The sequence below is a fragment of the Callospermophilus lateralis genome, chromosome 2 (genome assembly GCF_048772815.1).
Source record: "Callospermophilus lateralis isolate mCalLat2 chromosome 2, mCalLat2.hap1, whole genome shotgun sequence".
NCBI lineage: Eukaryota > Metazoa > Chordata > Mammalia > Rodentia > Sciuridae > Callospermophilus > Callospermophilus lateralis.
Window position 1 is genome coordinate 97,648,501 of NC_135306.1, and position 26,476 is coordinate 97,674,976.

At 37.5% G+C, this 26,476-nt stretch overlaps 1 protein-coding gene across 3 annotated transcripts in view; it reads left to right on the top strand.

Annotated features, from left to right (window-relative positions):
- Positions 1–26,476, top strand: part of Prdm10 (PR/SET domain 10) — a 92,215-nt gene that overhangs the window by 31,468 nt on the left and 34,271 nt on the right. For all 3 annotated transcript variants that reach the window (XM_076846171.2, XM_076846173.2, XM_076846172.2), the window contains 6 exons: positions 3,285–3,449; positions 5,541–5,600; positions 15,379–15,604; positions 16,852–17,093; positions 18,946–19,149; positions 24,613–24,685. In XM_076846171.2, coding sequence (XP_076702286.1) covers positions 3,285–3,449; positions 5,541–5,600; positions 15,379–15,604; positions 16,852–17,093; positions 18,946–19,149; positions 24,613–24,685 — 970 coding nt within the window. The remainder of the gene's footprint in view (positions 1–3,284; positions 3,450–5,540; positions 5,601–15,378; positions 15,605–16,851; positions 17,094–18,945; positions 19,150–24,612; positions 24,686–26,476) is intronic.

The window sequence follows — 26,476 nt, forward strand, 5'->3', positions numbered from 1 at the left end:
TTTTTTAAATTCTCAATTTCTATCAGTATGCTTGCTATGCAGAATGTAAATTTTGTTTAAAATAGTTATCTATGTATTTGCTGAATCATTTGAAATAATCTTATGTCTTGCTTCCTGGTGCTGATACTCACTTATTGTCTGTTATTTCAGTATTGGAAAGAAAATTACATTCAGTGATGGAGTAAAGGAAAATTATTTGAATATTGTTTTTGATAGGTAATGAGTTGTTAAACATGCCTTTTGTTTTTTAAAGTATGCATAATTTTTTTTAAATTTTTTTAGATGTATAGACCTTATTTTATTCATTTATTTGTATGTGGTGCTGAGAATTGAACCCAGTACCTCACACATGCTAGGCAAGTGCTCTACTGTTGAACCACAACTCCAGCCTCAATCCCTAGACTTTTATTTTGAGACAGGGTCTTGTGAGATTGCCTGAGGCTGGCCTCCAGCTTGCTTTCCTGCCTCAGCTACTTCCTGAGTTGCTGCCTGGCTGATCTCTACCTTTTGACTTGCTGGTGGAACCAGCTGCATTTTCTTTTTCTTTGCAAAAGGGACTCATATGTTGCTCAAGCTGATCTCAAACTCCTGAGCTCAAGCAATCTGTGTGCCTTAGCCTCCTGAGTATCTGGGACTACAGGCTCGTGCCACAACCACCTGGCTTCACCTGCATGTTCTTTTGACTTCTTGGTAGAGGCACATCTCTACATTTTTTTTTTTTTTTTTTTTTTTTTTTGGTGTGGATTTGAATTTGGAATGGGTCAGCAGTATTAGGGAGCCATGTTTTATTTGTGACCAAAGTATAAAACTTAATTTTTATTCATTAGGATAAATGTGAAGTTTTTGTTCAAATTTTTATTCAATCACATAACCAAAGTACTATCATAAAAATCAGGAAGTCAACATTGAAACATTCAAATAGGTAAGTCTTATTTAATTTAAGCAATGTCATTTATATTATAATATGTAAAACTGATCATCTGCTATGAATTAAAAGTCTCAGTCTGAAAACTTAAAAAAAAAAGCAGTTGTAGCTGGGTGCAGTGGCACATGCCTGCAATCCTAAGACTTGGGAGGCTGAGGCAGGAAGGTCACAAGTTCAAGCCCAGCATCAGCAACTTAGCAAGAACCTGTTTCAAAATGAAAAATAAAAAAGACTGGGGGTGTAGCTCATAGCTCAGGGTAAAGCACCCTGGGTTCAAACCCCAACACAAAAAAAAAAAAAAAAAGAAAAAAAGAGAGACAATTTCATAGTGTTCTCATATATTTTGCTTATCAAAAAGCAAAACAAAGGTGAATATGGTTGTGATGTGGTATATAACCAGAGTCCCTATCTCTGGATAACCAAATAACAGCTAAGGCCAGGAATCCTCCATTATATTCTCTCTCTCTCTCTCTTTTTTTTTTTTTGTATTGGGGATTGAACTCAGGGGCACTCCACTACTGAGCCACATCCCCAGCCCTTTTTTCTATTTTATTTAGAGATAGGGGCTTACTGAGTTGCTTAGGGCCTCAATAAGTTGCTGAGGCTGGCTTTGAACTCATGATCCTCCTGCCTCAGCCTTCCAAGCTGAGGGCCACCTCGCCTGGCCCATTATATTTTTTTTTTCCTAGTCATTCATGCTCTTGGCTAGGAAATCTGATTCTGGTGTTTTTTTTTTTTTTTTTTTTTTAATTCTTCAAATTCTGACTGGCAGAATCTGAGTGAGGAAGACCAAGCAGAAAAGTTTATATCTTAGATGGCTCATCTTTTTCTTTTTCTTTTTTTTTTTAAAGAGAGGGGGAGAGAGAGAGAGAGAGAGAGAGAGAGAGAGAGAGAGAGAGAGAGAGAGAGAGAGAGAGAATTTTAATATTTATTTTTAAATTTTCGGCAGACACAACATCTTTGTTGGTATGTGGTGCTGAGGATCGAACCTGGGCTGCACGCATGCCAGGAGAGCGCGATACCGCTTGAGCCACATCCCCAGCCCAATGGCTCATCTTTTGAGGAAATGTTTTTTCCTTCTTTAAGCACTTGACCTAGTTCAAAGCTTTGTTAATGAACAAATCTGTATAAACTTTATCTTCATGGATAAACCAAATTTACATAGAAGACAGACTAATCATTTAGTATAGAAGTGGAAGTTTGCTGTATTCCTATGATGTTTAATTTACATTTGGCTTCTGGGTTTCTTTCTGGGGATTAAGTTAGTTTATATCCGCTTTGGAATCTATTTCCCCACTGGAGAAAACTGACAGAAATGTTAGGTCCACTGCCAAGGCAGTGGAACGGTAAGGGTTCAAACCTGAAAGCATGATTTCCACATGAGTACATAAATGATCTCTCTGCTAAATGTGTACTTCAAGCATCTGTTTCTAGACCTTCAATCTTGGGCATTAGGCCACATTCCAAGCTGTAGCCCTCATAAATGCAGTCCTACATGCTGACCATTCAGAAAGTATTTTATAAAACTCAAGTTTTTGCATTTAGTTCTTTAGGTTTTGGAAGATAGAAAATTGTTTACCCTGGTGACAACTAAATATTTGTCTAGAACCCCTTAAAAGTTTTTTATAAGGATTTTCTGTGTGTTTACCTCGCTGGCAAAGAAGAGTTTTGTTATTCATTTATTGATTCTGCTGACATTTCCTGATATGCCTCCAGTATGTTCTTTTAGTGTGAAAGAACTTATAGGAAAGAATATGGACTTATTTAAAAAAAATTTTTTTTTAGTTGTAATTGGACATTATACCTTTATTTTACTTATTTATCTTTTATGTAATGCTAAGGATCAAACCCAGTGCCTCGCATGTGCTAGGTGAGTGCTGTACCACTGAGTCACAATTCCAGCTCCTAATATGGTCTTATTTTAATAACTAACTTAAAGGAACTGTTATAGATTTTTTTTGTGATATGCTGAGAGCAGTTGGCTTTTGAGGTCTTGACATATTTGTTCACATTTCAGAATAATTTGTGTTTTATATTTTTTTGGTATTGTCAAAGAGGAATCTGCAGTCACTTTTCCAGGATCAATTAACCCCCTACCACCTATGATTCCCCAAAGGAGTTTTCTGCATTGGACATTTGAGGCAGAGGAATTTAAGTCATTCTCTCACATTAAGTGATAAATCTATGACATAGTTCTTACACTCTGTCTCCTAGTTTCTTAGATGGAACTGCCTAAATTCTCATTCTTTCATTGGGGATATTTTAGGAGTGCAAATGTGCTTGGTTGGCTATGTACCTTTGTAAGATTGATTTCTTTTTACAAGAATAATTGCTATATACTTGTCTTTTTTTGTACCAGGTGCACTTTGTTCCAGATGCTGGAACTGTGGCTCAGATTGTCTACACTGATGACCAGGTCCGTCCACCCCAGCAGGTGGTGTATACGGCAGATGGTGCCTCCTACACTTCAGTGGATGGTCCCGAGCACACACTGGTATACATCCATCCTGTGGAAGCTGCACAGGCATGTGAAGAATGTGTTTTTTAATTTGTTAATTAATTAATTAATTCAGCAATTACTTTTATTTATTCTATGCCAGTCATTATGCTAGGTACTGGTGAAGCAGGTAACGTTCAGATAAGATTTGTGTTCTCAAGGAGCTTATAACCAACTCATCAGAGGAAGAGATCGTTCATTTAATTTAAATTAAGGCTAATAAGTATTTAGAGCACTAGCCTTATATCAGTTCTTCTCTCTAGTGACTAGATTGTGAATTTGTTACTTTTTTTGAGTATCAGTAACCAGGCATTTAGTTCTGTATAGCTTAATCATAGATAGTTCAGTGAAAATGTATGGTTTATTTCAGTTAAATGTGTAAGCAAAAAGTTCTAATAGCTTATTAAGTACCCTTTATTAATAACCTACTGATTCTTAGTCAATAACAGAAGCCATTGTATTTACTGGTAAAAGCTGTACATTTTTAGCTACTTTAATTTTTTTCCCAGTGGCTTGAACTTCCCAAAGATATGACACAAATATTCCCTAGTTTACAAATGTTATTTTCTATTGCTCATACTTTACAACGTGTAAAGTACCTTTAAACATGTTTCTATGTGTTGATGTTGAACCTAGGGCCTTGTGCTTGCTAAGCACATGCTTTACCATGAGCCTATTGCCAGTTGCCAAACACATGTTTTTAAAAAACAAATTATATACTTTGTGGTAGGATCCTGATAATAAAATTCACCCCTCATACAATATTTAATCAAGAGACTTCCAATCACTCGCAAGAAGATATGAGGCTCACCTAGTTAATACTTTTCTAATCTATATAATGATGAAATTGCCAAATATTTTGATGGTACTTTGGGAATTCCTCTGCTTAGGTTTAGTCCTCTAACTCTATTAAAATAAGACCACATAATTTATGAAAAGAATGTCCTGTGCCCAACTATAGTTTATTATGATGTTACTAAACATCTAAAGTTTTTTAAAAATATTTATTTTTTTAGTTGTAGTTGGACACAATACCTTTATTTTATTTATTTATTTTTATGCTGTGCTGAGGATTGAACCCAGGGCCTTGCACGTGCTAGGCAAGTGCTCTACCACTAAGCCACAACCCTAGCCCCTAAACATCTAAATTTTGATAATTTAAAAAAATCAAATATGAGAAATCTGATACTGCCTGAAACCGGTCTTTACATTTCTCTGGAATTAAAATTTAACCATAGGATGCTGGAGTTGTGGCTCAGTGGTAGAGTGCTTGCCTGCACATGTGAAGCACTTGGTTTGATCTTCAGCACCCCACAAAAATCCATAAATAAAGGTATTGTGTCCATCTACAACTAAAAAAAAATTTAAAAAAGATTTAATCATAGTTCTCATTCCCATAAGTTTGTTAAAATCTTGGGCAAATTAAAATCTTTTAAAAGCTTTAGAAGAGAGCATATTTTTGGGGGTCAGGATGTTAACCATGGTGCCTTGGCTGTGATATAGTCTTGAAGATTTTCTTTCTCTTCTTACTTTGCTGCAGTATGACCCCACTAATTGTGATCACTTTTTCTTAACTTGTATTGTGACTTTACTGGCTTTTTCCAAACCTATGGGACATTAAGTTCAATTTATATTACTTCTCTTCTGATGAGAAACATGAGTTTGTATTTGATAGCATTGAAAACCCTATTTTTTATGATAATCTTCTCTGTGTCTATATATCTCCTTCATTTTCTTTGAATCACAAATCTGTTCCAGTGAATGATGTTATGTGAATATATATAACCTTGTTCATAGCATGTCTTGTATATTTTCATGACATACCATTTTAATTAGGTATGACATTCAACCTCAAGATAGGCTTTGGTTAAAAGTAAAATAGTGAAACATGTTAGCCATGTGAGATCGTTAGACATACCATCTCATTGGAGCCATCTGAATGAAAAGCTTTCTTTAGCCAAATGTAAGATTGCTGTCTATATCTTCTTTATTAATGAAGAATTATCAGCTATGATGGTAGATAACTCTCCTAAGCATTGGTGCTTAGCAGTAGTATGATTTTTCCTGTGTAGGCAAATGTCTAAAGATCTATTGATAATTTTTTTTCTTTTGGTCTAGACTCTGTTTACAGACCCAGGCCAGGTAGCTTATGTCCAACAGGATACTACAGCTCAGCAGGTAATGACTTACCTTTTTGTTGTTTGTGGATAATACTGTGACTGTCAGTTCCCTGGAATTTTCCTCTAATCCTCTGCCTGGTGCTATTTCTGAATATTTTTTTCTTAAATACTAAGAACATTCTCTGAGAGCTTCTTTTCATGGAAACAAAGCAAAACGTAACATAATACTAACACACTCCAGTCAGTAAATATTAGGAATGGCTGGTAATAAAAAGTGATTTGTCAGAGTAGTTTTTTTTTTTTTTTAAAAAAACATATACTGGAGAGGCAGAGGCAGAATCACTTGAGCCCAATAGTTTGAAATCAGTCTGGGCAACATAGTGAAACTCCCAAAAAAGGATATAAGCAGTACATTGGTTCATGCTCCAAAGAATAATCATGAAACTTTTTTCTTTTCGTACTAGGGATTGAACCCAGGGTCTAACACATGCTGGGCAAGTGCATTGCCATTGAGCTATATCCCCTACCCTTTTTATTTTTGGACAGGGTCTCACTAAATTGCCAAAGTTGGGTTTCAACTTGCATACTTCCTGCCTCAGCTTTTCCAAAAACTGGGATTACAGATGTGTACCACCTTTCCCCCTGCTAATGATGAGTTTTTAATGTGTCTTTTTTTTTTGGAAATGTTTTTGTACTTGTTCTATTTTTAAATACTGAAGAAATATTAGCTTAAATTATATTTCAGTTTGGTGATAACCTTCCTCATTCTGGCTTCTGAAAAACTGAAATTCTTCTTGATTTTCTCTTCTTTTTTAATACTGTAAAGAACACTATCATGGATGTCATATTAGATTATTTCCTTTGGCTAAATTTCCCAAGGAGGAATGGTAGAGACAAAAGATATTTACATTTTAAGTTATTTAAGAACCAAGTTTGGGCTAGGGGGTGTAGCTCAGTGATAGAGTGCTTGCTTAGCATATACAGGGCTCTGGTTTGGATCCTCAGCATTGAAAATAAAAAGAAATAAGAACCAAGGTTTTGTTTGAAAGTGCATAAAAATACAGGAATAAAAATCAAATAAAGGCCTAGAATCCCAAATTTGAATTGGAATATCAATACGAACTCAAGATATATTTTCTCTTCCAAAAAAAGAAAAAGAAAAACAAAAACATGTTATCAGGACTGGGGTGTGGCTCAGTGGGAGAGCATATGCATTGCATGTATGAGACCTGGATTTGATCCCCAGCACTGCAAAAAATGTTCTGTAGTTCTGGTCACTGCAGAGGTGTAGACACAAGGATCAGTCTCGTATTACCGAGCATTCCTAACACCCCTCAGTGTGGTCTCTAAGTACAGATCTCCAGTAAAAGGAATTAGAGCTTCTTGAAGAAATGTCAGATTTCAAAACTAGGGGAAGGAATATACAAGATGAATTTGGAGCATCTCATCTTCTCAGAATGCAAAGGAGTTGTTAAAAACTTCTGGTGTCCTATGGAAGCAACTCAAGATGTAATTTGCTGGGACCAAAATAGGACAATTGACCTGTCAGAAAGGCTAATATCTATAATTGATTAAAAGTACTTAAATAGGGCTGGGGATGTGGCTTAAGTGGTAGCGCGCTCGCCTGGCATGCGTGCGGCCCGGGTTCAATCCTCAGCACCACATACAACAAAGATGTTATGTCCGCCAAAAACTGAAAAATAAATATTGAAATTCTCAAAAAAAAAAAAGGTACTTAAATATACTTATAGTCTGCATATTCATTTTGATATTGAAAGAAATAACTCATTGGTCATTTTTTTCATGATGCTAGGGACCACCACGTTATCCTGAAAACTGGTAAATGAAGGGAATGAAGTACTTTCTCTCTGGAAGTATTCAAGTAACCAGTTACTTCATGAAGGACCTACCTTTGTTCGTTCGTTCGTTCCTTCCTTCCTTCCTTCCTTCCTTTGTTCCTTCGTTCATTCGTTCCTTCCTTCGTTCGTTCGTTCCTTCCTTCCTTCCTTCTTCCCTTCCTCCCTTCCTCCCTCCCCTGCCTCTTTCTCTTTTATTTGTTCTTTTCAGATATACATGACAGTAGAGTGTATTTTGACATATTTTATGTATATGGAGTATAACTTATTCTAATTAGGACCCCATTCTTGTGGTTTTACATGATGTGTAGTTTCACTGGTGGAAATTTTTTTTTCCTTCTTAATATTTATTTTTTAGTTGTAGTTGGACACAGTACTTATATTTATTTTTATGTGGTGCTGAGGATCGAACCCAGGACCTCGCACGTGCTAAGCAAGCGCTCTACTGCTAAGCCACAACCCCAGCCCATGGTGGAAATTTCTTTATAGAAGCATTCCAACTAATAAATATAGCACCATTTGTATTCCCTAATGACATATGAATCTAGGCAATGATTATCAACAGCATACTAAAACCACCAAGAAAAGTTGGTTTTAGTGAGGAATTTTATAATAGATCAGAATAATAGCAACTTAAACCTCTGACCCTTCTTAATATTGCTAGAAGAGAGAAAACCATTCATTACATGCCTCCTGGTGTTGGGTACTTCTGACATTACTGTATACCATGTGTGAAGTATTCATCCCCAAAATATCAAACCTGAATCTGATTGAGTCTCTAGATTCAGCTGCCAGATTATAGGAAGCATGGTTCACTAATGAAGTTAAAAAGACACACAAGATTGTAATTAGCAAAATCTAACCTGTGGGAAACTCTAGAATAAATGGTCTGGCTTATTTATTCATTTGTTCTTTTGCTGGGGATGGAACCCAGTGCTTAATATATGTTAAAGAAGTGCTCTGTCACTAAGCTACACCCTTAGTCCTTGACTTTTTTTCCATACAAATAAAACACAAGCAAAAAGAGGAGGTAAGAGAGCTAACAGATTAAGAGACTTCAGGAACATTATTAATTAGACGCAATATATGGTCCTTGTTTGGAAACTGATTTGAACAAACTGAAGGTAAAAATATTTATGAGACAATTGGGGAAATAGTATTACTAACTGGATATTGATAATACTAAGACAATTTTTTTAGATATAATATATGAAATATAAAATAATTTTGTAGATATATATTAAACTATTTACAAATGAAAATGTATAACATCTAGGTTTGCTTCAAAATAATCTAGAGAGGAAGAAAGTGTAGGAGATTAGTTAGATGTAAGATGGGCTATGATACTTCTCAGAAGATGATGTACAATCAGTCAACAAATGCATGAAAAAATGTTCATTATCGCTAGCAATTAGATAAATGCAAATCAAAACCACTCTAAGATTTCATCTCCAGTCAGAATGGCAGCTATTCATACAAATAACAATAAGTGTTGGTGAGGATGTGGGGAAAAAGGTACACTCATACACTGCTGGTGGAACTGCAAATTGGTGCAGCCAATATGGAAAGCAGGATGGAGATTTCTTGGAAAATTGGGAATGGAACCACCATATGACCCAGCTATCACTCTCCTCGGTCTATACCCAAAGGACTTAAAAACAGCATACTACAGGGACACAGCCACATGAATGTTTATAGCAGAACAATCCACAATAACTAAACTGTGGAGCCAACCTAGATTCCCTTCAATAGATGGATAAAAAAATGTGGCATATATACACAATGGAATATTACTCAGGCATAAAAGAGAATAAAATCATGGCATTTGCAGGTAAATGGATGGGTTAGAGAAGAAATGCTAAGTGAAGTTAGTCAATCTCAAAAAACCAAATGCCGAATGTTTTCTTTGATATAAAGAGGCTGATTCATAGTGGGATAGGGAGCCGGGGCATGGGAGGAATAGACGAACTCTAGATAGGGGAGAGGGATTGGAGGGGAAGGGAGGGAGCATGGGGTTATTAATGATGGTGAAATGTGATGATCATTATTATCCAAAAGTACATGTATGAAGACACGAATTGGTGTGAATATACTGTGTATACAACCAGAGATATGGAAAATTGTGCTCTATATGTGTAATAAGAATTGTAATGCATTCCGCTGCCATATATAAATTAAAAAAAAAGATGGGCTATGAGTTGATAATTATTGAAGTAGAATGGCAAGTGCATTAGGTTTATCATAATATTCTCTATTTGATATATTTTTGAAATTTGTTCTTATAAATGGAAAAAACTATTTTGATAAGACTTTAAGTTGCTTTTGGATACTGAAAAAATGTATATTCTTGGGGCTGGGGTTGTGGCTCAGTGGTAGAGTGCTCACCTTGCATGATTGAGGCGCTGAGTTTGATCCCGCCACCACATAAATGTAAAATAAAGATCTTGTGTCCACTTAACTAAAAAATATTTTTAAAATATATATTTTCACCCAAAATATATGAGTATGCCAGTTTTCATGCTGCCTTGCCACATTGGTTATTTACATTCTTTTCGAATTTTGCCAATCTGATAAGCAATATCAGATTGGCAGATTTGTTGGTCAGAGGATTTTAATATTAAGGCATAGATTTAATTAAAGGACTTGTTGCTGTTTGCACTTCAAAGCACCCTTCATCTTTTCCAATCTCCAGAAACAATCTGCTTACTTCATGTTTTGTACAAAAGGAAAGTTGCTCTTAGCCCCATGAATCCTGGCATTGTAAAGGCAGTGTAACTGTTATGTTAGCATCTTTCTTTTCCTTTTCCTTTTTTTTTTTTTTTATGCTGAGAATGGAACTCAGGGCTTAGACACATGCTCTATCTTTGAACTACATCCTTAGCCCCAGCATCTTTCTTTATTGTAGTTTCCTTTCAATCAGCACAGCTTTTATTTCTGGTTTTCATACCTTGGCAGTTGTCATTCTACGTGGTGACCTGGATAAATTCTGGATAGAAAATTGGGATGAGAGTTTAACACAGATGATGTTTGTATTTGTTATTGTTGCCTTAGTGAAATATCTCTATTTCCAATTGTTTTTAGTGGTAGCAAAATCTGTTTAAAGTCCTTTTCATATGTGCCTTCCCTTGTCCTTAAGAAAAGCATGCATAGTCTCTAGACGTGAAAGCACAGTCTCCACTTTGTTTCTGAAAATGAACATGTGTGACTCCCCACACACTGAGAAGAAAATATGCTGCACTGATAATTGGTCTCAGTAGGAACCAAGAAGCCTTCTGTCGTGTTTGCTGCTGTCCAGTGGCGTTTCATATTCCACTTCTCAGATAAATTGTATCCTAAAATACATTGTGTAGCTTCAGAAATAATTATAGAGTGGCATTAAATGGAAGAAGAAAGAATACCATAATTTAAACCAATTCCTTTTCCTTTTACTGTATTTGATTGTACATGACAACACATATAGACACTAAAATAATTTCATTTCTTATTCTTTTCCTGTAAATAAAATAGGCACATGTTGCTTACCAACTCACTGCCTGGCTAGTACCTTAGGAGCATGTGTGTTGCCCTGGCATCCAAGTTTACCTTTGCTGCCCTGGTTGGATAGATTGAATTCCAAATTCTGAATTCCCTGGGGGCCATTGTGATGAAGTAGAAAAAGCAGGGCAGAGGCAAAATTTGAATTTCACTCTGCCTTTTAGGAGCTGTGTGATAACACTTGGACTCAAAGGAATTTAAATATATGCCTGGCACTCAGTAAATGTCAGTTGAATTTGAATCAGACAAATTTGCAGTGCATCCTACTGTGTGTTCGCTAGAAATATATAGCTCTTATCTAGACATGATCATCAACCCCCCCCCCACCCCCACCCGGGCCCACCCCAGCCCTTCAACAGTAGTTTTCTTGGTTCTGGTGTACATTCAACTGCTTTAGCATGAGTCCTTAAAAGATAATGTGGAAGTATTCAAGTCTTTCCTTTGACAGTCTTTTGGGAGTATCCCAGCATGGGGGAGGTGAAGATTGTTGGTGATATTTTGATGTCAGCTTTCTCAGCACTGGCAAGAAACCAACAGCTACCTTACTGAATGAGAGTCCTGACAGCATTTATTGGGAACAAAATATATATCATCTTAGCTTTTCTAGAATAACTCTGAATTGCTGAATACATTCTTCCAGGATGTCCTGGCAGAGAGATAAAGAATTTATGAGGAGCAGAGGTGTTTGTATGCTTTGGTTTGTTTAGTGTGTGATAACATTCATCACTAATGCTGGCATGAAATTTAAGTGGTTTAGAATAAAGGGTGACAGAGTAAACAGTGCTCTGAAATGGGGAGAATGAAGTAGCTTTCTTGTAGGATGTGATGAGGAGTCCAAAGCCATTGCATTGCCAGAAGTCCCCTGCCCTCTTTTTGTCTCCATGTCCCCTTGTTCTCACCCTCAGGCAGTATTTTCTTCTGTTTCTATTGAAGCTGAGGCAGGCTGGGAGTCATGACTTGTCCCCAGACCTTTTTATATTTTATTTAGAGAGACTCTTTAAGACTCTTTAAGCAACTCTTGCTGAGTTGCTTAGGGCCTTGCTAAGATGCTGAGGTTGGCTTTGAACTCATGGTCCTCCTGCCTCAGCCTCCTGAGCCACTGGGATTACAGGCATACAACACTGTGCCTGGCTGAGACCTCATATCTCTCTCTCTCTCTCTCTCTCTCTCGCTCTCGCTCTCTCTCTCTTTTTTTTTTTTTTTTTTTTGAGATACTGGGGACTGAACTCAGGGGAACTCAATCATTGAACCACATCCCCATCCCTATTTTGTATTTTATTTAGAGACAGGGTCTCACTGAGTTGCTTAGTGCCTCGCCATTGCTGAAGCTGGCTTTGAACTCGTAATCCTCCTGTCTTAGCTTCCCAAGCTGTGAGACCTCATCTTTTAATAAAAGTGTTTTAAAAAATTAAAAATAGTAAAAATAAAACATGTATTCTAGGGGTGGGGATGTGGCTCAAGCGGTAGCGCGCTCGCCTGGCATGTGTGCAGCCTGGGTTCAATCCTCAGCACCACATACAAACAAAAATGTTGTGTGCACCGAAAACTAAAATAAATAAATAAATAAATATTAAAAAACAAACATGTATTCTATTTGAGGTAGCTGATTTTATGTGATTTTTGGAGCCAGAGTGTTTCAAATATTGAGCAGTGGTCTTTATCACAACAGGCTGTGTTCTATAAATACATTCAGTACTGTTTCTTCATAGATTTAGATGCATAACAACAACAATAACAAAAGAATGCCTCTGTGAATAGTAGCAAAGAGTTTTTCTAGTTGCCTAAAGGGATTGAAGTCATTTCCCAAAAGGCCACATATAGTTCAACAAACTATATTCACACAGTCTTAGTTGAACAAGTACTCTATGCTCAGCAATATTGTCTTTTAAAGTTATAGAGGAAGTGTATGATGTCACCTTGGTCCTTAATGAAGTTAAGATTATAATTATAATAATAATGCTGAGTACCAAGTGCCAACGATTCTGTTACTGCCCTTACATGTATATTGTTTCACTTTATCCTCACAACAACCATTTTGGTATATATTCATGTGTCCATTTGACAAATGATGAAACCGAGGTTCAGAGAAATTTAATAACTTGCTAAGTAGTGGGGTCAAGACTCTTTCTAAATTTGTCTGATTTCTGAGACCGTGGACCATTTCTTAGACTTCCTAAGGCATAGTTGGACAGCCAAGATGGACTTGTGGAAGTGAATACTCAGGGACAGAGCAGATGGTGGTTGGCAATGGATACAAGGCTATGAAAAATGTGTGAGATGTCAGAATCAAGATTCTCAAAGATCTTAGCAGACTGGAATAATAGGAGTAATGAAATTTACTGGAGATAAATGCAAAATCCCCCTTTTAAGTTAAAAAGCAGCTATTTAAGTCCTGAGGAGGGGAAAGATGGTTTAATAAACTCTGTGAGGGGGAAAAAAGGACTTGGCAATTAATTTTAATTATTGGCAAGTTCAGGTTCAGTTCATGCTGGAAGAGTAGATGTCATAGATGCTAATACTGTTTGATGCTATATTCATAAAAATATGGAATCCATTGAGAAATAAATGAAGGCAAGAGGATCAGAGACCTGGGAGTTCAGCCATGTGAGGAATGATTGAATGAATTAGGGGTTTTGGGTCCTCAAGTGTTTAGTTCACGTTGCTAAAAGGATTAGACTTATTCTACCCAATTCCAGAGGAAAGTCCTAGGCCCTGACCAATGAATGGAAGATGTGTGTGGGGAGATTTGGACTAAGCAGAAGCTGTCAGGGCTATCCCAGAATGATCTGGGCTGCCTGGTAAGGAAATGAGGCTTAGGGTTGTGGAGATCTGGATTCTGTGACTCTTGAATGCTATAGGAATTTGGAACATAAGGGGTTTAGTCAGAGAGGCCTAGAAGCAACATATAGGGCTCATAGGGAAACTGAAACATAATTTGATTTAGAAGATTGGTGAGGGAAGAACATTCTAGGAGAAGAAAATGGTATATGAGAAGAAGAAGGAAAAGGGAGTAGATATATTTAGATGCTTGATTCATTGAATAGGGGAGGGTACGTGACATGAATATGACCTATGAACTAATTGGGCAGGAGAGATAATACTGAATAAAAGGAATCTAGGGTATAATATAACTCCATAACACATGAGAAGCAGGAGAACTTCTTTTTTTTTTTTAATTTTAATTTTTTAGGAGAACTTCTTAAGGTGCCATTTATTTTCTACCCATGTATTTGATGAGATAATATTAATCCAATATGTCACCCAAATCTTGTTTTATTTGCAAGAGTCTGACTTCAACATCAGGAAGCCAATAGGTACCTCCTTTGTTCCTTCCTGAAAACCTTAGCTCTCTGAAGTGTTTGAAAGGAGACTTGTCAACCATAGAATTAAACCAACCATGTATTGTACCTGTTTGGATTTAAAAGTGAAGTAGGTAGGGGCTGGGGATATAGATTAGTGGTAGAGCACTTGCCCAGCATCCTAGCATAGGGAGACCCTAAGTTCTATCCTCAAAACTGGGAGAAAAAAAGGTGGTGGAAGTGAAGCAGACTGGGTGCACACCTATAGTTCCAGCTACTCAGGATGCTAAAGCAGGGTATCACTTGAGCCCAGGAGTTTGGGGCCAGCTTGGGGAACATAGCAAGACCCCATCTCTTGAGGAAAAAAAAAAAAGAGCCAGGTGCTGTGATACAGTTCTATAATCCCAGCAACTCGGGAGGCTAAGGCAGGAGGATTACAAATTCAAGGCTGGCCTCAGCAACTTAGTGAGACCCTATCTCAAAATAAAAAAATAGAAAGGGCTGGGAATGTAGCTCAGTGGTAAAATGTCCCTGGGTTCAATCCCCAGTACAAACAAAAACAAAAACAAAGTGGTTGAAGAGTGGCCAAGTCATTCTCTCCTTTGTGTGGTGGTATCCTGAAAGGGCAGGTGGGACTCTCACCCCAGATTTAGTTTATACTGTGAAGACTGAGGATCCCCCATACCCCAAGAGATGATGAAAAGATGTTGCATGTTCTGGAAGTCTCTGAGGAAGCATGGTGGTCCTCTAGAGCAGGTGTAAATTGACTTGTGGGTGCAATTCAAGGAGTGGAGCCTTGGCATCTCTGTGTCTAAAGGATGGAGTTAGATGCTTAAGATTAGGGCCTTGTTAGGTTTGAATCTCCTGCTAGAATCAGAGGAGAGAGACCCAGGCTTTCTTCTTAGCCTTTCAGATAACAGGCAGAATGGGAGGAAAGACAGCTGAGCTTAAAAGCTGTGAGCATCTGACATCTGAAAGAGTCAGACTATTTCTTACAGCCTACAGGTAGAAACCATTTTTTCCATTTTCCTTGCCGAGAGCTAGTTTAAAGAATATATTCCACCACAGCCTATCCTCTGTGTATGCATGTGTGCCAACTGACTGAAAGCAGATGTCTGCTTATTTTCCACCTTAAACTTCCCTACAGGCCTCATTACCTGTGCATAACCAGGTACTGCCTTCCATTGAAAGTGTGGATGGTTCTGACCCTTTGGCAACTCTGCAGAATCCAATAGCTAGACTGGAGGCAAAAGAAGAAGAGGAGGAGGAGGAGGATGAGGATACTGAAGAAGAGGAGGAAGAAGACGGTGAAGACACAGATTTGGATGACTGGGAGCCAGACCCACCCCGGCCCTTTGACCCCCACGACTTGTGTAAGTGCAGTCACTGGACTCTCAAAGGAAGCCACATGTTCTTTTTTATGAGTGTGTGTGAATGTGAACATGGCTCATTTGCACTGAATCCTTCCCACATCCCACACATTGTGTCACATGCTCTGTGTGCATCATCCCACTTCATCTTCACAGCAGCCCTGGGAAGGGGTCATGACACTTGTATTTGTTTTCCAATTTTCCTGATGAGGAAACAAGCCCAGAAGAGGTTAGGCAACTGCTCTGGGTGACATGGGGTGAACGGCTGATGAGGCATCCGAGTCTGGTCACTCTTGATACCAGCCTTCTATTGTAGTTGACCTAGTCCTGGACTATTCAGCCATATCAGTTCTAACAAGTTTGCTTTGTCACTTTCTTCACAAGAAGAGCTTCCCAGCCAGGTGCAGTGGTACACATCTGTAATTCCAGTGGCTCAGAATGCTGAGGCAAGAGGATTGTAAGTTCAAGGCTAGCTTCAACAATTTAGGAAGACCCTCAGCAAATTAGCAAGATCCTCAGCAATTAAGTGAGACCTTGTCTCAAAATAAAAAGGGCTGGGAGTGAAGCTCAGGGGTAAAGTATTCCTGGGTTCAATCCCTCGTACTAAAAAAAACAAAACAAAACAAAAAAATTAAGAGTTTCCATTACCAAATCATTGTTTTATCTGTGGATCTTCATGTACGTATAGCAAAGTTCTGACCTCGTTCATTTGAGTGAATGAGATTGTTTAGAGCTTTGTGGCCTTACACTACCTCTCCTGGGCCATCCATGTGGTGCTGGTAAGCTCTCTCTCTAGGGGGCCAGTGTTCAGCCCTGTACTTAATTATTACCCAACAGAAAACTTACTTGTTTAATTTTTCCTTGAACACTCAAGTTTTCAGGGGAATTCCTAAGTCAAATGCACAGAAAGCCACTTTACTAATAAATATTAATACAAAGTTGTTCTCCATTATTTGAGAATTATAGGAATTAAAAATATCTAAACCAGATTACCACATTGCTGAAGGAGGTGAAATGGTGAAACATGAATGTGAATACTGTATGGTCCAGCCACTGTTCCCCTGCTTTATGGTGATGCACATCTTATTCTGGTGGATAATGTATACATGGGTGCTACTGGCAAACAGGAAATGTGACTGGCTTGGTGCAAACTGAGTTTTTTAGAATGAGCTAGAAATGTATGCATTTTACCTGAGAGTAAAATGATGTCAAGAAACTTGACTATTCTTCAAGGTTTTTTTCTTTTGCAGGGTGTGAGGAATGTAATAATGCCCATTCTTCAGTGTGCCCCAAGCATGGCCCCTTGCATCCCATCCCTAATCGGCCTGTGCTCACTCGGGCAAGAGCGAGTCTCCCCCTGGTCCTCTACATAGACAGGTTCCTTGGAGGAGTGTTTTCAAAAAGGCGCATTCCCAAGCGTACCCAGTTTGGCCCTGTGGAGGGACCCCTTGTCAGGGGGTCTGAGCTGAAAGACTGTTACATTCATCTAAAGGTAATTTATACTTTTTCCTATTTCACTCCATTCTTTAACAGTTTTTCAAGGGGCATTCATTTCTTTTGCTGAGTCTTTTGTTTTCATTTCATAACAGTCATTTGCTAGTATTTTTCTTTTTATGCTTAATTTTAAGTGGAAACATTACTCCCCGCCCCAATAAAATGGAGGTCAAATTTTAGACCCCTGTGAATAATTCTGAGAAGTGTGGTTTTTAGGGTCTGTAGTAATATGCTAGAATTGACATAATAAAATGCTATAGACTGGGAGGCTTTAGCAATGGAAATTTCTTTTTTCACAGCTCTGGAGTTAGAAATCTAACATTAATGTGTTGGCAGGTTTCTTCTTCACCTGCACATGACCGTCTTCTTACTGTGCACTTACAGGGTCTTTCCTCTGTACTTATGTGCATCTTTTCTAATCTCCTCTTATTAAATGGACCAGTCATATTGGATTAGGGTGTACCCTAATTATGTTATGTTCACTTCATTACCTCTTTAAAGGTTCTATCTCCAAATGCAGTCACATTCTGAAGTACTGGGGGTTACAGGGTCCCCACATGACTTAGAGGTTGAGGGACACAAAATTCAACACAAAACAGAGAAATTGGTGTTTTTTTTTTTTCCTTTCTTTTTTTAAAATGAACTTTGGAATGTGGGTGGGCATGGTGGTATACACATGTGATCCCAGCAACTTGGGAAGGTGAGGTAGGAGGATCTCAAGTTGGAGGATAGACTGAGCAACTTAGCAAAATCCTGCCTCAAAATAAAAAATATAAAAAAGCATGCTGAGATATAGCTCAGTGTTATAGTCCCCTGGGTTCAATCCCTAGTACCACAAACAAAGGAAAACAAAAACAAAATACTTTGGATACTTTTTATTTTTTTTTTTTTTTTGATGCTGGGGATGGAACCCAGGCCCTGTGCATGCAAGGTAAGTACTCTATCAACTGAGCGATATCCCCAGCCCCAAAACACAGTACTTTGGAATACAAAAAATTACATGGATGTATGTAATCTGCTGTGTACCATTAATGTTTGCAAAATGCCCCACTTTTCAATATTAAAACAGGTTCGGTTTGAATTTTTTCTGTTAAATAATTGTTCACTGGGGCTAGGCTGTTACTCAGTAGTAGAGCTCTTACCTAGCATGTGCAAAACCCTGGGTTTGATCCCTAGCACTGCAAAAACAAAAACAAAAAACAAACAAGAAACCTACCCCAAAACAACAAAAAATAAGTTTGCTGTATGTTGAAGAATATTTATTTTGATCTGCATTCTTTACTTTTAATGATTTTGCTTCTATCCAACCCTCTTTACTATCTGCTGTTTTGAATAGCTACTCTGAAGCACTAAGAAAGGGCAGTAAGAAGGGGTGAATATCTGAAATGTATTTTGGAGAAATTAGCTGCTGTTGTAGGGAGGATTTCTTTTTAACTAATGCTCAAGATCTCCAAGCAAGAATATTACCTGTCTTTGGGCTGAATATTATAAATGGATACAGTTGAATCTCCAAAGGATGCAAATTATAATGAAGTGGAGAGTATTATGCTTGATTTTTATTTACAGCATTTTTGGTTGTGCTAGTTTTGTGAGATATTAACTAAAGCTATGTAGTTTTATTGGTGAACTTTTAGATTTTGCCATGTAATTCTCCTATAGGTAAGAGAGGATTCAGGAAGTATCCTTTCTTTCTCTTTATGTTTGGTAAGTCACAATTCTAGTATCTTTCTAGATACAAAGGGAAGATATATGGTTAATTTAAAGAGAAATATTTTGTATATTATTGCTAATAGTATATTGAAGGTTTTGTTTTTTTTTGGTGTGCGTCTTTACCTTTTCTTTGGTTGCAGGTTTCTCTTGATAAAGGGGACAGAAAAGACAGGGATTTGCATGAAGACCTATGGTTTGAGTTGTCTGATGAGACCCTGTGTAACTGGATGATGTTTGTACGTCCAGCCCAAAACCACCTGGAGCAGAACCTGGTGGCTTACCAGTATGGCCACCATGTGTATTATACAACGATAAAGAATGTGGAACCCAAGCAGGAACTGAAGGTATAGTGCTGGATCTGGAGGGCTCTCTGCTAAAAAAGAACTTATCCTAATTTTTTCCTTCTAGTAAGTATGATTCTTACTAAAATGGTTCTTTACTGGTAATTTATTTACCTCTGGAGCCATCCCTAGGGGAAATTGGTTCCAGGATTCCCCCAAGATCCTTATGTAAAATGGTGTAATATTTGTATAGAACTTATGCATTCTCCCATATATTTTAAATTATTTCTAGATTATTTATAGTATCTAATAAAATATAAGTGCTATATAAATGTTTTTATACTGTATTGTTTAGGGACTAATGACAAGAAAAAATCTGTATATTAAGTATAGATGTAATTTTTTTGGACAGTATTTTCGATCAGCAGTTGGGGGAATCCATGGATATAGAGGGCTGACTGTACTAGGTACTACAGATCGGTAATAATCTTGTAAATAAAACAATGAGAAGTAGATGGGCTCTGTTCTCATCAAGAGCCTACAGAAAGGCATTAGGTCTGGGGATAAGAAAGTGATTGTATGGGGAGCTGGCTGATATTTGTGATGGGGTAATTAAAGATAGTATCACTTAATGTCATTTATACATAACTAAAGAAGAATTTATTGTGAAATGTGGGATTTTATAAAATAAAATTCAGATGGATGGGCAAGATTCCTTTTCTTTATCTGAATACTTCATTTTATTCAAAGAATTCTTTGACTTCTGATTTCAGAAATATGTATTTTGGAGGTAACCCTGTTAGAATTTGTCTAAATATTGACTTTTGATGACATAATGAAATTTTGGTATGATTCCAAAAGAAAAATTCTTTGTTTTTCTTTTCTTTTCCTATGCTTCTAGGGATAGAACCCAGGGCTTTACACAGTAGGCAAGTGCTTGATCAATAAGCAAGTCTTCCTGCCCAAGATTCTTTCCTTTCTTCTTTAGCATATATTAGGAACATGGACAAAAGAGGGGGGGACCAAAGTACTCTTTAACTTCCTGAGGTAAATAACAAAATAGATGAGAAATGATTATATCAGTACATGAACACTGAATTGCATAGTGTCTCAATGTTAGAAACTGATTGCTCCTCTTTAGTGGGAGAACAAAGTCCTGGATTTTATTCAAAAGGTGCAAAACCTCTGTCTTGGAAACCATCAGCTAGATAATCCACCAGCCATGAAGAAAATATGTAAAAAGAACGTCAAAGGAGATTAACATCTCATGCCATCTATTCCAGTGCTGCACCACTGAACTAACTTACGCTAGCTCTGTTTTCTCTTGTAAAAAAGTAAGTGTAACTGTAGAGGTTAAGATAAATAGAAATAATTAAATAGGAATTTAATAGTTGAGTATAATAAAACAACCAAAACAACAGATAGAAGGAATGAGAAAATGGGGGAATATTTGTAATACAGGGTAAAAGATTTTAAGTATGATGACTGAGACAAAGAGTTGTATACCTTCAACTTAACTACATCCAGATGGACAAATAAACAAATACCAAGAATAGACTCTATTTAAAAAAGGAAAAGAAATGTTAAAAAAATTTAACCCTTAATCCAGGTGTGGTGGTGCATGCCTGTAATCCTAGTGACTTAAGAAGCTGAGGCAGGAGGACTGAAAGTTTGAGATAAGCCTGGGCAACATAATGAGATTCTATTTCAAAATAATAAGGAAAGGTGCTGGAAATGTAGCTTAGTGGTAAAGTTCATTCCCCAATAGTGCATGAGGGTGTGGTGCAGCTGGGGTTATTGCTCAGAGGTAGAGTGAGCATGTATGAGGCCCTGGGTTCCATATCCAGAATGGACAAAAGAGAAAAGAAAAAAAATGTCCCCAGTTAAACTATTTTTAAATGCTTAAAATTTTATTTATCTATGTGTGTGTGTGTGTGTCTTTAAAACTAAAATGATTTATAATGTAGAACATGAAGATGACAGTTTGCAAATTCATTATCACTTTAAGGAAATCAATGTGCTAAGCTTTGAGAAATGAGATGTTCCAACATATACACCAAAAATTTAAAAACAGAATTAAATTAAAACATGAAATGTTATCTAATGTAATGCAGATCAGGGGATCAAAGATGAAGGTCACACATTATTAAAAAGAAATCCAACCAAGGACAGCTGTGTCATGATCTCTCATTAGTGTCACAACAGTGCCTCTCTTTTGGTGGACTTGAACATTTTGGCAGACATTCAATCAGCTTTAAAAAAAAAAAAATGGTCTTTACATGGATACTATTGTTCTTCCCACCATCTTCCGGCTTGTTTTTTGCTGCTATTTCTCTCAGTCGTATTCTCCTTTTGTTCATAATGGAGATCCCAAGCACCCAGAATTGGCCTTGTACCCACCCTGCTGGTCCAGCCACTCACCCTGCCTGCATTTTTTAAATTGATAAACATGGTTACTTTATACTTATCAAAAGAGCTATTTTAGATTTAATTAGAAATAATTTTTAAATCATATCATCCTTGTGCATGCATGAAAATGCATACTTAGGTAAAAAGTTAAGATATAAAACTGCTTTTTATGCATTGTCACTTTTTCCCCTTTCAATTACTGGTTTACATCATGATGTCTGTGATTTTGGGGGGCAATACTGGGGATTGAACTCCGGGCTTCTTGCATCTGAGGTAAATGCTCTTCCACTGACCTACCTCCCCAGCCCTTTTTGTTTTTTATTTTGAGACAAGGTCTCACTAAGTCACATAGGCTGGCCTCAAACTTGTAATCCTCCTAAGTACCTGGGATTATAAGTATAGGCCTCATGTTTTTGCTTTTCTGTCTTCTGCCATCTTCTGTTCCATTAAGATGATATTGATGATATTTTGTGTGTGTGTGTGTGTGGTACTTATGCATGCTGTGAAAATACTCTACCCCTGAGCCACATCCCCAGTCCTTGATATTGTTATATGTATATTTCCAATCCTTGATATTGTCATATGTATATTTACATATATATTTTGCGCCTGGGATCAAACCCAGGACCTCACATACAGTAGGATTTTGTTCTACTACTGAGCCATATCCCAACTCCTCACAATCTTTTAAAAATAAATAGTCCAGGGCAGGGGACGTTGCTCAGTAGTAGAGTGCTTACCTAGCATGTGTCAGGTTCGATCCTCAGCACCACATCAAAATAAAAAAAATAAATATTCCACCATTGCCTCTGAGATCTTGTTCCATACCATGTAACTTTTTGTATGCATGGTGGTTGGAATTGGGCCTGACACTTGTGCTGTACCACTGAGCCATACCCCTATCAAGTTTGAATATTGTGCTTTCACATTCATTTGAATTCATCTGTGTCTTTTTCCTAAATTGAATCACGGGCCCTTGGAAGCGAAGTGGTTTTTGATCAAGTCAGTAGGAAGTTTTTGACAGTTCTGACTGAAGCCTTAATGAGAGGCCTATAGAATGCTAACCAGTCTCTTAACCACTTTGGAATTTTTTCTTATTCTGAGGGAAAAGGCAGTTTTTTTGGCCTTCATTTGCAGAGCTTGGCAGGTGTCAACAAGTCATGGAACCCAAAGAGGGCTTTATAACTGAATGAGGTAAGAACAGTGCAGAGAGCTGGGCCAGACTTGTGCAGGAGTGTTGTGCAGGTTCTGAGTGCTGCATCATGGCAGCAATTGTAGGATGCCAGCCAGAGTGGGAGATGCTTTCTGATTTCTGAGATGTTAAATATGAAAAAAGATACATCTTGGAATTGATGGATTAGTGTGTGTTTGTAATAGCAAAATATAAACCACCTAAAAGTACAACCATAGGGGCACAGTTGAGTCAATTATGGAATACAGATTCTACATAATATTACTCCACCATTCAAAATGAAGTCTGCCTTTATAAATATTCCCTTATATTTAAATTAATGTTCTATAAAAGTTACATATGATTAAGTCATTTAGTGATTAATAAGTTGAAATCCTACTGTGTTTCAGACAGTAGGAAAAAAACAAACTTGTTTCCCTGTGTTCAGGGAACTTGCATTCTAGGGGGGAAGTGGACAGAAAAATGTAAACAAACAAATAATATCCAATAGGAGTTAAGTTTCATGGTGCAGAAAGAGCAAATAACAGGAAAGGGACCAATTTAGATGTGCTTCATAGAAAAAGCCTTGCTTAAGGAGGTGATAGGCTGAGGACTGGGAATGAGAAGAGACCAGTCCTGCAGAGGGTTATAAGAAGAGCAAAGGAGAAGAACCTTGCACTCCAGGGGGTGAGCCAACAAGGGCAAAGACTTGGATGGGAAGGCACTGGGCATGTTTGAGTTGCTGAGTGTAGGCCATCTTGGCCTAAAGGTGGGCAAAGTGATAGGAGCTGAGGTTTCTTAGTAAGATAGAGGAGATCATGGAGCCCTTGGAGGATTATCATGAACATTTCAGGTTTATTATGAAATAAGCCATTTCTGGTAAAACAAAATTCAGTTGTGTTTTAAGAAGACAATTATTTTAAGAAGACTTTGGCTCCTGTGTGGATTGTAAGGAAAAGGGAAGCTAGTTTGAAGGCAAGAGATGGTGGTGGCATGCCTCCAGGTGGAAGAAGCAGAGATGGAGAACACCTGAGGAAGTGACAGTTCTACTGAAGGATTACAGAAGCAAATGGAGAAACCAAAAATACCTTTTAGGTTTTAAGTCTGAGCACTTAGGGGGAAGGTGAGGCAATTGAAATGAGAAGTTAGTTAGAGGTGGAGATATGAGTTGGGAAGCATCAAGAATTCTATTCTGGGCATGTTAAATTTAAGCTGTTTGTGAAATATCCCAAATATCAGATCAGAAATAGAATACATTTGGAGTGATCAGAGAAGGGGCATCTGGGATGAAGATATTAATTTGGGAATCATTAGTATAGAGTGGTTAGAAATTGATGTGATCAGTGGAGGGAAAAATAAGAAGGTTCAGGACTTGAATTAAGCTTTGAGGAGCACTAATATTGGGAAGTTAGGTGGAAGAGGAGCCAGCTAAGGTGAGTGAGCAGAAGCAGCCATTGGGGTAGGAGAGAAACAGCTATCATTGGTGTAGGAGAGAAGAGCCCTGGGAGAATGTGGAAGTGTTTGGTACAGTCCCATTTGTGATCACAGTGTGAGCTATTTGGTGGCAGCCACTATGATTGCAGCTGTATTCAAATCTGTGTTTAAATATAGCTTTATTATTATTATTATTATTATTTTACATATCAGAAGAGGCTGTTTTATCTAGATGAAGAGACTATGAATAAAGTTCTTATGGAGTTATTCTAATTTAAAAAAAAATACAAAATTTTTAAAAAGGGAAAAGAAAACAGGCAATGTGTCTTGACTTCCTGACAGATGATCTGCCAGATGGGTGTTGGGGAGCCAGGTTCACAGTGTGATTTTTTTTTTTTTTTTAATGGGCTGTGAAAAAGCCTGAATTGTTTCATTTAACAGGAGAAATAATGTAAGCATGCAAAGCACATCTGGTGATGTTCCTTAATTCTTGATGTCCTTGGTTCTTGCAGGTGTGGTATGCTGCATCCTATGCTGAGTTTGTGAACCAGAAAATTCATGACATTTCTGAGGAAGAAAGGAAAGGTGGTTGGACTTTTATATTGTATATTTTTTACAAGAATTCTAAGTTGTAAATGTCACATCTTCATGCAACCTCTAATTTTTTCATTTCAGTGTATTTCAGAAGATATTCCAGGTTCTTAGAGCTACACACCTCCATCTAACTGTAGGATCAAATTACAATGACATATTTACATTTCTTTCAGGGTGCTAGAAAATAGTATTTAATATAATAAAAACCTGCAAATAGTGAATTAGAACCTAGATCAGAGGACAATTCTTATCTGGACTTGAACATCTTTGAGGACATGGTAAAACAGGCATTCACTTTATCTTTAATGTAAATATTAACTGAAATGCCATCTCTGTATAAAAAGGTGAACAAATTATTATGTATATACTGTTTGATGAATTTTTACAGTGAACACATGTTAAGTTCCCAAATGTGATTACTCTCCTGACTTTCAATACCACACATAAGATTTACTTGTTATTGAATTGCACATAAATACAATGATATATACACTTTTTGTGTCTGTGCATCTTATTCAGCATTGTGAGGTTCATCCATATTATTGGATACGATTGCAATTTATTCATTTTATTGTTGTTTGGTATTCTGTTGTATAAATGTATAACCATTTATTTATCTATTATGCTGTAGATTTGATTGTACAATGCAATTATCGTAGTAACTACCCAGAATTAGGTCAAATTTCACAGGTTAAGGGCACAGTTTTCATTAAGAGTCCCCTCGCTTCAGATATCAGATGCAAGCTCCATGGTTTCCAACCTACCCATCCTATTAGCTATAATTTAGGGAGCTCTCTATTGCTCTTCAGGTTTGATAATTAACTAGAATGACTCAATAGAACCTAGGAAAGCACTTTATTTAATGATCACAGTTTTTTATAAAGGATATATATATCAGGATTAGCCAAATGAAGAGAACTAGGGTGAGGTCTAGGAGGGTCCCCAATGAAGCTTCTGTGTCTTCTCAGGATATATCATTCTCTGGCACATTGATGTATCATTGCCAATCATAGAAACTCATTTAAGCTTTGCCGTTCAGAGTTTTTATTGAGGCATTATTATATAGACATGACTGAATTAGTGGTCATGTGATTGCACTCAATTTCTAGCTCTCATTCTCCTCTGGGAGGTAGGGCTGGTATTAACTAATTCAAAGCACCAACCCCCCTTTTTTTTTTGGTACTGGGGATTGAAGCCAGGGGTGCTCTACCACTGAGCTCTATCCCAGTCCTTTTTTATTTTTTATTTTGAGACAAGGTCTCATTGAGTTGCTCAGACTGGCCTTGAACTTGTGATTTTCTCTTCTTAGCCTCTGAAGTGGCTGGGATTACAGTTGTGTGCCAAGCACCTGGCAAAACACCAACCTAATCACAAGGTTGAACTTTCTGACACTGCTACCCCTGACTCTGAGTCATCTCCTTAGCATAAACTCAGGTAGGATGAGGGGCCGTGATGATAACAAAGGCACTTCTATCACTCAGGAAATTCCAGCTACTAAGAGCTTTCCTCCCAGGAGCCAGAGACTAAGGTTGGCCAGATTCTTTATCTTATATCAGGATTGTTCGTAGTTTTGGGCTGTTTTAAAAAGTGCCTGCTCTGACTGTTTTTGTACATGTCTGTGGTGAAAACAAGTGCACATTTCCTTTAGGTGTACATCTAGGGGTGAATTGCAGGGTCCCATGTTATGCATATATTCAGCTTTAGGAGTTACTTCCAAACATTTTACTGAAGTCATTATATTGGGCATTGATTTTTAAGTTATTTGTGATAAAATATACCCTT